The following is a 16912-nucleotide window of genomic DNA, read 5'->3' as shown; positions in this document are numbered from 1 at the left end:
ACAACTTCTAAAATAGTAAATGGTCCTTAAATTTAAGCATAATTACACTTTTTATATTATTTTTATAAAAAGGATAATGTTAAACGGTGTTTTGGGGCGACGATTAAAAAAACAAAAATGATAATATAATAATGATAATATACTTTATCCGATCACTATTATCAATAAATTTAACTTTTTTGATACAATAAAACGATGCCAGCCGTCAATTTAAATCGTATGGCTGAGAACTATAACTGTGTCACACAGTTATAATAGGAAATTCATTTCCTAATAAGTAGCTCAACGAATTTAGGAGAGACTCTAAGCTATACGCTATATTTTAATTTTAATCATAAAATTGAATCATTAATTTTACAAATAACTTATTATAAAAAACATAAAATTTACTAAACACTTCAATTAGCTTATTATAACCATCAATCATCAACTATACATTATAAATTAACTTATTTATCATCTGTTATTTTTATCAAACAGAACTAAGTCGAACACCTTCATTAATGAACCCTATAATCTTAACCCTAATTTATTAAATATTAAAATTTGAATCGAATAGTACAATTATGTATTCAAATTTTTGTAGTGTTTGTCATTTTATCTAATAAAGAAAAAAAAGTTTAGAAATTGCAGAATTATATTTTTTAATTTATGAATAAGAATTTTGTCAAAAAAAAATTATGAATAAGAATAATAAAAAAATATAAATCAACCATTAATAATAAAATGATCAAAGTAGTAAGAATTTTGAACCTCTTAAATAAATGGTGAGAGGTTTAACTTATGCTTAATGGATATAAAAATCAATCAGCTTATAGAAAAATAAATGTATATATGTGTAAAATAACAGTGTATATAAATTAAAATCAAAATGAATGACGGATAAAAATTTCATAGTTATATCTTGGTAATAAAAACAAAAACAAAAATAGAAATTAAAATTGCATTTTAAATTATTTTTTAATAATCAATAAATAAAGTTTTTTTTGTTACAATGAGTCAAGAATCGAACCAAGACCTCTTGCATACTACCCAAACCCATCACCACTAGACCAAACCTAGTAACTTATAAATAACGAATTAAGGATGGCAACGGGCGTCCATGGGTGCGGGTTTGACACTTACCAAACCCACACCCGAAATCATCACCCAAACCCAAACCCAAAGGTTATTCGGGTGGCAAAACAACACCCACGCCCACACCCATTGGGTTCGGGTTTTTTCCACTCAAACCCAAACCCGCAGCACATTTGAAAATAATTTGCAAATTTAAGAAATTAAATTCCAACATAGACTTTGAATTAAATTACAACTAAAATTAAGGTCTTCCAAGGAAATTCACACATAGACTTTCAAGAAATTAAATTACAACTAAAATTTAAGGTCTTCCAAGGAAATTGAAGGAGATTATGAGGGTAATTAGGTAATTATAAAATATTTCGGGTGGGTGTATGGGTTTCGGGTGTGGGTTTGACTGATACCAAACTCACACCAATATTATCGGGTGTCACCCGAACCCAAATTCAAACCCAGTCAAATCGGGTTTCGTCCGTTGACTTGAGTTTGGATTCGGGTGGGTATCTCGGGTTTGCGTTTTTTTTCATCCCTATAACGAATTTGATGGGTAGCTTTTGAAGTAATGAAAGTGAAACGTGGCGAATAAGAAGAGTACGAAACTTTATGTCAGTGATGTTGTTGCAAACGGCGAACATGCGGTGGTGTTGTTCCTCGGCGTGTACCAGTGTAGTGTAGCACCGCCACTCTTCCCAGTTGATGAAGGACACGCGTAACTTGTAATACATGCTGCGTAGGGCACTTTTTCTGTGAACTTGATGAATTTCAGAACACAGGAGCACGCTGTTCTTGAAATGCAGTAAAATATTGCCTATTGGAGTTATTACCTTGCGTTGATGGATCCTGTTTGGTTTGTTAACCATAGAGTTTGAATTCGAATTCAAATTCGAAATTAGAGTAAAAATACTAGTACTAGTAGGGTGTGTTTGTTTCAAGGTATGAAATTGCATTTCTTGGAATGATATTCCTAGGAATATTATTTCCAGGAATAACATTCCTACTCATGTGTTTGGTTAAAATTTAGATTTCATGGGAATGTTTTTAAAACTTGAAACAAACATAGCAATGTTACATTCCAGATCTCATATTCCCAGAAATAACATTACAAACCTTGAAACAAACACACCCGTAGTTTTTTAACTCATTCTAAAATAACTTTTTGTCTTCATGGATTTTCTAATAAAATGGTATTTGATATTTCCAATTTCTAATAAAATAAGTATTAAATATTACCCCCGTCAAAATTATAACACCCTGTTTAACAAAAATGTATTATTCATTTAATTTATTTTTATCGTATTTTTTTAATAATACATAAATATAAATATTAGCATATAAGATCTTGTTAAATTTGTTTTGATGAGTATTTTCAAAATATTAAATTTTTATAATTTTTACTAATAAACAATTAAAAATATTAATGATTAAAATTTTGCATTGACGTACATATGCAATAGTCAAACAAGATCTTATAATTAGGGATGAAGGTAATAATAGTTAATAGTCGCACTTTTAAAATGATATTTGACTATGTAACCCAAAAAAAAAAAAAATTTTACTACGTGCAACTTAAATTGTGTGATAACATTGTCAAGTGACATTTAACACTTCGCATTAACACATTTAATAGTGTTACAAAACAAATGTCAATAGGGGATCAAATGAAAAACGTTTAGCAAAGACATAGACTAATTTGAAATATTGAAAGAGTCATTGAATGTGTTGTAATATTTTATACTCCATCCGGTCTTATCTATAATGACCACATTGAGAAAAACACACATATTAAAAAGGCTTATTTTTTTATTAAAAATTCTATAATGTTATGTGTTATTCCAAAATTAACCTTGAGAGTGTGTTTGTTTAATTAATGCATAACATTGAAATAAGTTGCATTTTATACAATTTAATAAGGGTATATAAGTTTAGTAAAAAAATAAGGGTATACAAGTGATTATCTATTTAATAAATAATAAATTTAAAGAGTGTTTCTTACAAAAAAGGACAAAAAAAAAATTCCAAAGTGTTTCTTATATATAGCACCGGAGGGAGTATATGGCAAATGCTAAATAGTGCCCCAGGGGCACTAGTTAAGAATTCAAATGTAGAAAGTTAGTCTTGAATATTGTGTAGTAAACACATGAAAAGTCTAAATTTTGATTTTTTTCAATGCATAACTTCTCTTTTATTTCTTCTTTTAATTTCTTAACTAGTGCCCGCACTAGTTAACACCCTTTAAATATAATACTCTACGGTATTATATCTTGCACATGCGCCCCGTGAATATTTCAGTTGATGGCTTCTCTTTAGGCCCCCCATGATTCTTTTCCCCCCTTGGATTTTACTTTTTTGCACTTCAATAAAAATTCCGGTTTCTATGAATCGAAATTATTTTTGCCTTGAAAAAAAATTCGGTTTCTGTTAATCGGATTTTTCCTGAATCTGAACTAGAAAAAACTTCGACTTATGCAAACCGAAGTTTTTATCAAGGATAAAATTAAATTTTTTAGAGTATAAAAGAAACATGAAGGGCCTAAAAGAGAAGCCACCATTTCAGTTCACCTTATCCAAGTATTTTTCACCTAGGCCCATTGTAATCTCACCTCATCTGACACAGGAGCAGCCCAATTAGCCCAACTTCACACAGCAACTACTGAAGGCATCTTGCTTTTTCTTCTTTTTATTTATTTATTTATTTTTTGAGAATAATTTTTTATAAATCATTATTATTATTATTATTATTATTATTATTATTATTATTATTATTATTATTATTATATTCTTTCTCGCCAAAATATACAAAAAAAAAAAATTGAAATAGACTAAATCCTACATATAAATTTAGATCCAAGTTTAGATGTATATAATAGATTCACAAAGAGCATTAAAAGAACAAGAAGGATGTCATCCACATAAAGCAGAATATGCCATTTTCCTGATGATAAGTAAATAATGAGTGATAAAAAATATTGAAATAACTCATAGCAACAGAGTTATTAAATCGTTGGTACCGGTGGTGAGGTGTTTGTTTAAGTCCATATAGAGAGACTTTTTAAGAAGGTACACATAGTCAGGGTTTTGAGGATGGAGAAAACCGAAGGTTGGTGCATGCACATTTTCATCAAATTAAACATGTAAAAATATTTGTTTGACATCTAATTGACGGAGACACCATGATATTGATAAAGCAACACTGAGTATCGTGCGAATCGTAACCGATTTGACTACATGGCTGCAAGTTTCACCATAATTTACACCAATTTGGGGATTTGCACCATTACCTACAAGATGAGTTATGTACCTCTCGAATGAGCTGTCAGATTTCTTCTTATGCCTGAAAATTCATAGGTTCGGAGATTGATAATTGCAAACAAACGTAACTGGTGTTATCCCATATTTTAGCTTGAGCTAAAACATGTTTTCATCTCTAATTCCAAAGACATTCATTACTAAAAAGTTTGTTAAATGGCTTTAAATAGTGTCAGGTTTTAAATGTCTTCAAAAACAAGAGAGTTTAACTCTCTTATCATTTAATGAAGGTGAAGGGTAATGTCTTTAAGAATAAAAGAATTCTGATGGAAAATATTCTTTAGATAGCTTCATATGAGTCTGCAAGTCATGAAGAGTCGCTGCTTTTCAAGTAGAAGATTAATTCGATTGAGTTTAATAAATCGGAACACTCAAGATTGTGGACTTAGAGTATTTTCCATCCTTCAAATATGATTCGACTTCGACAGTTGCAACGGTTCAAGGCCTTAGTTCATTTCAAATGCAAAAGGACGTGTGGCTGAAGTTTAGTAGTTTAACGTTAAGGTAGACGTTATGTATTTTTCTATAAATAGGAGTCTGTATAGTCGAAGTAGGGGTCACAATTCATTTACACAAATTCTCAAACACTCAAAGTACCCATGTTAAAGCGAGAAACGAGTTACTCGAGAAAGATGTATGAATCAGTGAACCATCTTATTTTCTTTGTAACTTTTACATTCTAAATGCAAATTTACTTTCCATAAGTCTTTATTTTCTAAAGCATTTACAAATTCTGCATTTTATTGGTTCTCTCGTTCGAGTGAACTTACTTTTGTTCGCATTTAATTTATGTTTCAGAAACCAAACATATTGTTCTTTTGCAAAATAAGGATGTCTTTAATGATGAACATTCAAACTTCTTTTTCCATGCATGAACAATTGTCCCGAGATTTACTAGTTGATCTCTCAAGTAATTAATTTAAACTAGCGGTTGTTTACCAAAAATCAGTGTAAACAAATTGGCACGCCCAGTGGGACGGGTTGTTTTGTGCATTTTATATTCTTAAAAGAAGTTTGTTTTCTAAGAATCCTGTTCGAATACTAAAGCAGTTTGGTATTCAAAGTTATATGTTTTGATTTTGTATGCATTTGAGAAGTGGGAAGTCTTTACCCAATTTAACTAGTGTTAAATCTCGATAAAAAATGGTTCGACCACCAAATAACAATCAAAACAATAATAACAATGTTCCAAATCCTGAGGGACAGCCAACGCAAGCGTCGAATAGTAACGCTACAATCATGGCTCAAGGCTCTGGAACATCTGGTTCGAGCGCCCCCTCAGTCAGTTTTGGGAATATAGGGGTAACGATACCTTCGACAAGTTCGACTCTGTCTGGGTCAATAACTTCGTCAATATCACACAATGTGGGGAATAGTCAACCTGGTTATGAAGATCTAAGAAGCCCCATTTAATCATTTCTGTTGAATCAACCAGGATTAGGTATGCCAACATCTTTAATGGCAGGTTTACATAATTCTAATCCTAACCCTGTGGGGAGTACCATGCCTTCCCCAGCAGCCTCTGTTGTGGGAAATAGAACCAGAGACATTGGCCTGCAAAATCTGACAAATGTAACCATGATGTCCGTTCGACAACAGATGGACGAAAGTAACCATGAAATGGTTAATACCTTAACTTCACAATTAGGGACTATCCTAAATCCTTTAATTAATAACACAAATAACAACTATCAGTTGTTAGCCCATCAGATGGGGCGAATCGCAGATTTCTTTGGCACACCTGCAATGCCTAACCAAAACCTTCAACCCATTCGAAATCAAGCGCACGTTCAAAATCAGGGTTTCCCCAATGAGGATGAAGTTCCTAATAATCGAGCGCCACAAGTGGTGCAAGAGGAACCACCGGTCCAAGTGGTGAACCAAGTTCAAGATCCTGGGATAGTTTTGGTTAATAGAAATCAGAACGCTGACGAAGTAGTTAGAAATGTGCAAAGAAACAATTTTGCACAACAATATAATTTGGCAAATCTAGTCGAAACGATATTGACCCAAAATGGTTTCAATGTTGGCTTGCACAGGCCCAATTTCGTTTCCCCTTTGTCTGAGTATGTGCTGCAGACTGAATTGCCAAGGGGATGGAAAATTCCCAAATTCACAAAGTTTGCTGGGGATACAACTGAATCAACGGTGGAGCATGTGGCAAGATTTTTTGCTGAAGCAGGAAACTTGGCAGAAAATGAAAATTTAAGATTGAAATATTTCCCAAATTCCCTTACAAAGAATGCTTTCACTTGGTTCACAACACTTCCCCCTCGTTCGATTCATCATTGGGCTCAATTGGAAAGGGTTTTCCATGAACAATTCTACATGGGCCAATCTAAGATTAGTCTGAAGGAATTGGCCAGTGTTAGGAGAAAAACGCCAGAGTCCATAGATGATTACTTGAATAGATTCAGGTTACTCAAGGCTAGATGCTTTACCCAAGTGCCTGAACATGAGTTAGTCGAAATGGCTGCTGGAGGCCTAGATTATTCGATTCGAAAGAAATTAGATACACAACATCTAAGAGACATGGAACAGTTAGCAGATAGAGTGAGACAGGTCGAACGCCTTAAGGCTGAAAAGGCTAGATCATCAAAGTTTCAAAAGAGGGAAAAAATTGCTTATGTCGAAACATTAGATGATGATGAGGAATATGTGATAAATTACGAAGACATAGAGGATAATGAAATCAATGTGGCCGAACTAAAGCCTGGCCCTCCTTATGTCTGTAAATTATTAAAACCTTCGAATGAGAAAAATCCTGTCGAACCAAAAAATGATAAATTTGTTGCTAAGACATATTCATTTGACATAACTAAATGTGATGAAATATTTGATTTATTGGTTACTGATGGCCAAATTGTTGTTCCAAAGGGACTAAAAGTGCCTCCCCTTGAGCAACAAAAGAAAAGAGGTTTTTGTAAATTTCATAATTTTTTGGGTTATAAAACCTCACAATGTGTTCTTTTCAGGGATCTGGTTCAGAAAGCTTTGAAAGATGGAAGGCTGAAGTTTGGAGAGAAGTCCAAACAACAGATGAAAATTGATGAAGATCCATTACAGATATCAGATGCTTCCTATGTGGAACCGGTCGAATGCTTAATGATCGATGCCATGGACCTGTCAGGAGGCGCACAGTTAGTTTCTATTCCAGAAGATGAATAATACGAGAAGATGAAAGTGGTATACCCTGGGGCTGAAGAGGAACTGATTGATTTTCTGCAAAGGTGTAAGCTTAACAAGTCTGAAGTTATGCTTTGCCCAAGGTGCAGTGCTGTATTCGATAAGAAGGCTACTGAGGGCCTTAACAAGTTTATACCATTCAGAAGAAACAAAGAGAATTGACCAAAGTCAAGGCCAATGAAAAGACAAAATATGGCGCATGCCAAACCAATATATCAAAGGTTGGGCAACTCAAGTACTTTTGTGCCATCCAACAACTCACCAATGAACAAATGGGTTCATGGTCATGTTCCAAACTTTGTCAGAAATTCTGTTGACAAGGGAAGTTCGAGTAAGAGCCATTCGAGTCAGCCTGGAGATTCGAAGAAGTATGCTTACAGGAACAACTATATGGGAAAAAATCCCATGACAAGAACACAATGGCGTAGACATCAACGCCAACAGAAACTCTCACTTCAGGAGACTCAGAAGACAGAAAACAATAAAGGAAAACAGGTGGTCGGAGAGCCCAGAAGGCCTCTGAAAGAAATATTGTCTCAACCATTGGCTGATCAAAATGTTGATGACAAGATCGAAGAGGAAAACTTGGAGGATGAGGATCTTCTTGATTCAGATCCTGAATTTGATGTGCTGGTGAATGTTGTTTCTATTCTGCCTACTGAGTATGACGTATGGTCAGAAGTAACTGAAGGGGAGGATGAGTTCGATGAAAGTGAATTGGCTTTACATAAGCCAATGTGTTATTATGTTATGAATAATGGCTGTTTAGAGGAACAGATGGCCAATTTTGAGAGGCCAACTGAGGGAATGAAGAATCATTTGAAACCCCTCTTTATTCAGGCCAAAGTAAACAATGTGGGGGTCAACAAAGTGCTGATTGATGGAGGAGCAGCAGTAAATCTGATGCCAGAGTTCATGATTACCAAGATTGGTAAGTTTTCTACTGACTTGCACCCTCACAACATCGTTCTTTCGAATTACGAAGGTGAGACTGGTTTCTCACTGGGGGCAATTCAAGTCGATGTAGCGGTTGGCAGCACTGTCAGGCCAACTTTGTTTTTGGTTGTGGCATCGAAGGCCAATTACAATCTGCTTCTAGGAAGGGAGTGGATACATGGTGTAGGAGCAGTGCCTTCGACTCTCCATCAGAGGGTGAGTATTTGGAGAGAAGATGGTGTAGTAGAAAATATCGAAGCCGATCAAAGTTATTTTAGGGCTGAAACACACCATATAACCAAGCATTCATTTGATAAGAAATTGGCGAATATCTCGCCATGTACTGAACAGGGATATGCCTATGCCCCTGCTGATAGTGTCTACCATTCTGTCAAATTAGATCCAACTCATGGATTCATTTGGGAGAGAGAGGAGATAGATGATGGTCCATATGTGGATGAAGGCAAATTCCGCCCAACTGGGTGGGACTTTGAAGAATACCACGATGACTAAGCCCAATGCTTGGGCCAAGATTTCGGCTTATATGGCCGAAAACAAAATAAACATGGCTTTGGAAGCCACTATGCTGAAAGAAAATATGGCTGTCGAAGCCAATAGTTGTGAAAATGGCAAAACATTGCCAATTATCCAAAAGTTGGACTGCATCTATGATGAAGAACCATTGGGATTTGAAAAGGATCTTTCGAATTCTAGTCAAAAGATGCAAGCCCAAGACCCTTTGGAGGAAATAGATATTGGAGATGGCTCGATCAAAAGGCCAACGTACATAAGTGCCAATATCCCAAAGGACTTGCGTGATAAACTGGTCGAACTCCTTAAAGAGTTCAAAGATTGTTTTGCTTGGGATTACAATGAAATGCCAGGTTTAAACAGAAATTTGGTCGAACATAGATTACCTATTCGACCAGACAAGAAACCAGTTAAGCAATCACCAAGAAGGTTTGCACCAGAAATCCTGTCTAAAATCAAAGAGGAGATTGAAAGGCTGCTGAGAAGCAAGTTCATCAGGACTGCCAGGTACGTCGAATGGTTAGCAAATATAGTTCCCGTCATTAAGAAAAATGGTTCTCTTAGGATATGTATAGATTTTAGGGACTTAAATAATGCTACCCCCAAAGATGAATATTCCATGCCTGTGGCAGAAATGCTAATAGATTCAGCAGCAGACTTTGAGTACCTTAGTATGCTAGATGGATATTCTGGGTATAATCAAATTTTTATTGCTGAAGAAGATGTGGCAAAAACAGCTTTTCGATGCCCAGGGGCCTTAGGAACCTATGAATGGGTCGTAATGCCGTTTGGATTGAAAAATGCTGGTGCCACATACCAAAGAGCAATGAACTCAATTTTCCATGATTTTATAGATACTTTTATGCAAGTATATATTGATGATATTATTGTTAAGTCATCATCACAAAATGATCATTTGGTTTGTCTAAGAAAGTCATTCGAAAGAATGAGGAAATATGGATTAAAAATGAATCCATTAAAATGTGCTTTTTGTGTACATGCAGGAGATTTCCTTGGATTTGTGGTGCATAAAAAAGGCATTGAGATAAACCAAAATAAGACAAAGGCTATTTTGGAGACTAAGCCTCCAACAAACAAAAAGCAGCTTCAATCCTTGTTGGGAAAAATCAACTTTCTGAGGAGATTCATTTCGAATCTAAGTGGTAAAGCTCAAGCTTTTTCACCATTGCTTCGACTCAAGAAAGAAGACGTTTTCACTTGGGGGCAGGATCAACAAGAAGCATTCGATGAAATAAAGAAATACTTGTCTAATCCTCCAACTCTTATGCCTCCAATTAGATACAAGTTTATGAAGTTGTATATTTCAGCATCTAATATAACATTAGGTAGTATGTTAGCCCAGGAGGACGAAAATGGTGAAGAAAAAGCCATATATTATTTAAGTAGAGTCCTTAATGATGTTGAAACTCGATATAGTAGTATTGAAAAGCTTTGTCTTTGTTTGTATTTTTCTTGTATGAAATTGAAGCATTATATAAAGCCTATTGATGTCTATGTTTATTCTCATTATGATGTTATTAAGCATATGCTGTTAAAACCAATTTTGCATAGTCAAATTGGTAGATGGGCTTTAGCTCTTTCTGAGTATTCACTTTCATACAAACCTTTGAAAGCAATTAAAGGCCAAATAGTGGCTGACTTTATTGTTGATCATTCAGCAATTGAATCACCCCAAAACTATGTTGCTGCAGAGCCATGGATTTTATACTTCGACGGATCTAAGCATCAACATGGAACAGGAATTGGTGTCCTAATAATTTCCCCACAAAAAATTCCTACCAAGTTTAAATATAAAATCAATGGTATTTGTTCAAATAATGAGGCTGAATATGAGGCTTTGATAGCAGGTTTGGAAATACTATTGAGCCTGGGGCAACAGACATTAAAATAAGAGGTGATTCAGAATTAGTTTTGAAGCAACTGACAAGAGAATACAAATGTATTAAAGAACATTTGATTCGTTATTTTGTCATAGCAAATGCGTTACTAAAACGTTTCGATTCGATTGACACCGAACACGTTCCTCGAATAGAGAATCAGGAAGCAAATGATTTAGCACAGATTGCTTCTGGATACAAGGTGTCCAAAGAGAAATTAGAACAATTAGTGGAGGTGGTATATATGACAAAGTACTTTAAAAATGCCATTTTCTTATTTCATTCGAATCATTCAAATCGAAACAGGCATTTTTGGGGGCAATTTGTTATCCCATATTTTAGCTTGAGCTAAAACATGTTTTCATCTCTAATTCCAAAGACATTCATTACTAAAAAGTTTGTTAAATGGCTTTAAATAGTGCCAGGTTTTAAATGTCTTCAAAAACAAGAGAGTTTAACTCTCTTATCATTTAATGAAGGTGAAGGGTAATGTCTTTAAGAATAAAAGAATTCTGATGGAAAGTATTCTTTAGATAGCTTCATATGAGTCTGCAAGTCATGAAGAGTCGTTGCTTTTCAAGTAGAAGATTAATTCGATTGAGTTTAATAAATCGGAACACTCAAGATTGTGGACTTAGAGTATTTTCCATCCTTCAAATATGATTCGACTTCGACAGTTGCAACGGTTCAAGGCCTTGGTTCATTTCAAATGCAAAAGGACGCGTGGCTGAAGTTTAGTAGTTTAACGTTAAGGTAGACGTTATGTATTTTTCTATAAATAGGAGTCTGTATAGTCGAAGTAGGGGTCACAATTCATTTACACAAATTCTCAAACACTCAAAGTACCCATGTTAAAGCGAGAAACGAGTTACTCGAGAAAGATGTATGAATCAGTGAACCATCTTATTTTCTTTGTAACTTTTACATTCTAAATGCAAATTTACTTTCCATAAGTCTTTATTTTCTAAAGCATTTACAAATTCTGCATTTTATTGGTTCTCTCGTTCGAGTGAACTTACTTTTGTTCGCATTTAATTTATGTTTCAGAAACCAAACATATTGTTCTTTTGCAAAATAAGGATGTCTTTAATGATGAACATTCAAACTTCTTTTTCCATGCATGAACAATTGTCCCGAGATTTACTAGTTGATCTCTCAAGTAATTAATTTAAACTAGCGGTTGTTTACCAAAAATCAGTGTAAACAACTGGATGACCTCAACAAAATGAAACTATTTTGATTGGTTGGAAACAAGCCCGAGAATGTTGGCAAAACTCAACTATGAGTACGCGAAAAAGAAAAAACCCAATTAACCTTTCAGGATGTGGTGGCCTTCTCCGCGATAGCAATTGGACCTATTTGAACAGTTATGCTCGTAAGATAGGTTCATGTGACGCGCTCCATGTAGAGATGTGAGACATGTATATTGGTATGGATATGACTTGGAGTCATGAGATCATACACCTTCATGTGGAAAGTACTCAAAAGTTTTAGTTGAAATAGTAACAGAAAACTGTAACGTTAAAGAAAATGTTCTTACTTTAATTTAATTTGGCGCATATGCAACCTAATGAGCATAGATTGACAAGTCTATATCAACCACACTTGGTGTAAAAGAAACATATCAATAGATTGACTAGCTAACTTTAATCTATCTCTAGACTTTTTTGATTTATATGTTATAAAGACTACTTCTATAGAGCTTCAATGTCTCATTTTTAATGACATCTCTGATACTTGCATGTTTCATAATGTTAATTTAGTTGCTTAGTTTTACTTTCTTTCTTGGACCTGTGTACAAAAAAACATAATCAATTTTTTACTTATTTACTTATGTGAGTGAGACGTACACTACCCCTTGCTAATTTAAAAGTATTTATCCAATAATCAATAAGGACAATACACATATGTAGATTTATATGTGATACACAAATCCAACTTTTATCTAACTTTTACTTCATATATGCATGTGACTTAAATGATCAAAAGGGTTGTCGGGTAAATATCCTCAAATGGTCAAAATGTATTGTAGAAAAAATTACTGTATTTATTTATTTAAATTGATTTAATTAAATATAAGTTTTTTTTTTCATGCTAATTAATGTCTAGTCGGATATGTTACATAAGCACGATAAGTTGATAACATGTACATAAATGAAAAATGTCCACAACATTAATTACTCTCTCCCCGTTTCAATTTATAAGAGAAAAAAAATGAACGTTTATTTGTCCTAAATTATAATCAAATAAAATCAATATTCTTTGTCCCAAATTACATTTAATTTATGGAGAATGTTAACTTGTGCCCTTAAGGCACATGTTAAAGAAACAAAAATAGAAATTATTAAATGTTAATTTGTGCATTTTGACTTTTGAAGCATTAAATTTCTTGTATCATTAAATGATGAATTTCTATTTTGGTATATCTTAACATGTGCCCTGGGCACATGTTAACAAGACCCTTAATTTATTTCTCTTCTTCTATTTAATTTATATTTGAATATTTTAAAATTAACGGAACAACATTTGCTTATATCACATTATTTTATCTAGATAAGTCCTTGTATTTTCTTGTTAACTATTTTAATCTTTAGATTTTTTTTGTTCTCACTCAGAAAATAAGTTTTGCTTTCGTGAAAGTTGAGTGGTAGTGGTCCATTAATATTTTGCTGTCATTATTGTTCTTGTATTTATATCATTAATCCATTCACCTTACAATAAAATTACCGGTCATAAGAACACATATTAAAGTATTTTAATATAAAAATTATGTATTTAATAATGTAAAAAAGTTATGCTTGAAAAATTAAAACACACAAATTTTAAAAAATAATTTTTATATTTATTTCTTTAACATTTTCTAATATTATATGACCAATATAATAACAAGTACACGAGGCTGAGGCCTGTCTCTGCTTACAAGGATCATAAAGTCCATTAATGAGGTAGATGAGTAGCAAACATAAATATCATATCATCAGCTTATCCACATTTATATTGTTGATCACTACAATATTGCTTATATGTATCCTTATCCATAACCATTCCCATCACGTATCTCTCATATTGTGATAATAACAATGGAGAATAAATATGATGATGGTTGAGTTTAACAAAAGGAGTTAAACTCTCACAATATAATGTTTAAATTACATTCGAAAAACTATCTTGAATATGGTTGAGTTTAACAAAAAGGAGTTAAACTCTCACAATATAATAATCATAATTAATGTTTAAATTACATTTGAAAGACTATTTTATTCAACATATATGTCTTGAATAAATTACTTTTAATATATGAAACCTATGAGAGAAAAATGTGAAAAAATAAAATACACATGAAAAATGAATCTTTCTTATTATTTGGTGAAAATTACTTCATCTCGCTTTTGATCTCTTTAATTTTATTGTTTCAATACAAATTTACAATCGCGCAAGGCCGCGCTCTTCAAATCCTCCAATCCCACATCACCACCACATAACACCATTCTTCTCAACCGCATTTCGTCATTCACCACCGCATTCCTCACACTCCACCACTCACACCCTCCTCTCTTCAACACCTCACAAACCACCATCTCCTCTGGTTCCGATGCATTATAAACATACACAAAATTTCCTGTCGAAACCAACTCAATCGAATTCAACAACTCACTCCCACTCTCACCTCTCAGTTTTACAACCATATCTTCCGGCATCACACCTAATTCCACCATTCCCAATCCTAACTCCAATTCCTCTTTTATTTCCCAAACTTTCACTCCTTTCACATTTTCCTCGCCACCTACTATTCCCACCACCACCACCAAACGGTTCTGCACCGTTCCCATTGTGTAGTAGAATACACTCTCCTCCCCTCCTCGCAGATCATATGGTCCTTGCCACATCATTGTTTTACAATTGAACGAGTACATTATGCCAGTATTTTTCGCCATTAAGTACAAAAACTCTCCAATAACGACAACAGAGAGCCATGTCAGTGTTGTTGTGTCCTTCATCATCTCAGGCATTGACTGACATTGGATCCATTTGTGAGACTCCATATCATACATCTCCACTGCTAAAGGATCATCCTCGAAATCACACGCACCACCAGCAACCACGATGTGGTTTCCCGCGCGTGCAACGATGGGATCAACGCGCCAAACACGCGGTGATGATGTGTGGTGCCACATGAGGTGGAGCGGGTCCACAGAGAAGGAGAATTCAGTGGGAGAGATCGTGTAGAGGAGTGTGGAGTGTGATGATCGAAGAGCGGACGTGTGTTTGACTTGTGGCGCGTGAATTTCGATCCACGATAGCGTGCGTGGGTCGTACGCGTAAGTTGTGGTCATGTGAGGAGCACGGGGGTTTTGAGTGTGAACCATGAGCCATGGCTTCACCGGGTTGATGTGGCGGAGGGACCTCGACACGGCACCGCTCCATTCTTTTGACACGTAACTGGCAGGCACCAAGTAAATTAGTGGCACGTGCGAGAGTGTGGCTTCTAAGATGTCTCCATGGATGGGATCTTCTAGTTCTTTTTCCTGATCAACTTTCTTTGTTGCCATCAAGGATTGTTATGTTGTGTTTCTTTCTATTTTTAAACACTTTGCTTTTACAGTTTTACTACAAGTATAAGTAGGGAAGTCCTATAATTAAGTAGCACAGAATTTAAGTAGAATGCGTAATAATGAGTAGGAATGGCTGCATCTTAAGGGATCTATATATAGGAAAGATAGCAAATTGGAAACTATATATCAATAGGAAGGAAGGATAGCCCATGCTGAAAATGAAAGTTTTTCTCACATACATATTGAATGACACATGTCCTCTTATTTATTGCTGCCCACAAGTTTATAAATAAACTCAGTTATTTTATAGAAAGAAACAGTTGAGATCTATATATGTGAGTTAAATTCCAACAACATATACGGGAAAAACCTATAAATCTAATGCCTTAAAGTTTTGGATGAAAGTATAATATCAAAGTTACTTGTGTGATTGTTTAATGTCCAATGTGTCGATCCAATCCAATGAGCCTCTCCCACAGCTCAATAGTGATATCAAAAACCGATTGATGTGGAGCAATAAGTGACTGATAATGGATTGTGGACACATAGAAACTTACACTTGAGGAGAGATGTTGAAATTTATCAAGTGTGAGTTGTGTCTCATATAAAGTGAGGACACATAAACTCAATATCTCTAGATTTTGGGTGAAAGTCTGATGTCAAAGTCACTTGTGTAATTGCTTAATGTCCAATGTATTAATCCAACTCTTGACCCAACGGAAACTTATTTAATATCATCTTGTCACAAGCTTTAAAAAATAACATGTTAAATAAGGAAAAGAATTTCCTGTGGTTACATAAGGATCATTTAATCATAATCGTGTGAACGTATCATTTTCAATAATACTGTAAATTAGTTAATTTGATCTTCTTATCTAATAATCAATAACTGGAATATTACAAAATTGTATGAAACTGTGTATTTTATTTATATAGGCAATCTTATTCCGTCAAAAATTAAAATAGTATCTTTTGTAACTGTTTCAACAATTGTAAAAAAAAAAAAAGGTTTGCATTATTTATAGTCTCTCTTTTATAATACTCTCATTTATAATAATTAATTATTTTGTTCACAAACCTTATCTCAAAAAAGAAAAATAGTTTGAGCGTTCAAATTTAAATTCTGTATAAAATAAATATTATTCGAAAAAACTTTTCTAATCTTAAAGGGACCTTTCCAATTAAGGGTGTGTTTGGTAAGTCCAATAAACTAGCTTATAGTTTATTGGACTAGCTTATAAGCTTGTTTGAAAAAAATAAAAGTGTTTGGTAAAAAGCTTTTCTCACGAGCTTATAACTTTTTTTGAGATGATATTTCAAGTAGCGTTTGAGCTTATAGCTTATAGCTTTTTATAGTTTTTTCCATTTTTAACCTTTAATTTAATTTTATTATTTTTTATAAAATAAAAAACTACTCACTAAAAC

The 16912-nt window shown here is 34.0% G+C and overlaps 2 protein-coding genes across 2 annotated transcripts; one reads left to right on the top strand and one right to left on the bottom strand.

Annotated features, from left to right (window-relative positions):
- Nucleotides 1-5841: 5841 nt before the first annotated feature.
- Nucleotides 5842-7551, top strand: LOC123922899. Its single transcript, XM_045975560.1, has one exon. It carries the CDS (start codon nt 5842-5844, stop codon nt 7549-7551), a length of 1710 nt encoding a protein of 569 aa, XP_045831516.1.
- A 6716-nt stretch (nt 7552-14267) lies between these two features.
- On the bottom strand, nt 14268-15778 carry LOC123924455 (F-box/kelch-repeat protein At1g23390-like). The gene has a single exon (XM_045977353.1). The coding sequence runs from the start codon at nt 15482-15484 to the stop codon at nt 14339-14341; it is 1146 nt and encodes a 381-aa protein (XP_045833309.1). The 5' UTR covers nt 15485-15778; the 3' UTR covers nt 14268-14338.
- Between the last annotated feature and the right edge of the window lie 1134 nt (nt 15779-16912).

The sequence above is a fragment of the Trifolium pratense genome, linkage group LG4 (assembly GCF_020283565.1).
Source record: "Trifolium pratense cultivar HEN17-A07 linkage group LG4, ARS_RC_1.1, whole genome shotgun sequence".
Classification (NCBI taxonomy): Eukaryota; Viridiplantae; Streptophyta; class Magnoliopsida; order Fabales; family Fabaceae; genus Trifolium; species Trifolium pratense.
The sequence above is the reverse complement of the archived record's forward strand: the minus strand, read 5'-3'. Positions and strand labels throughout refer to the sequence as shown.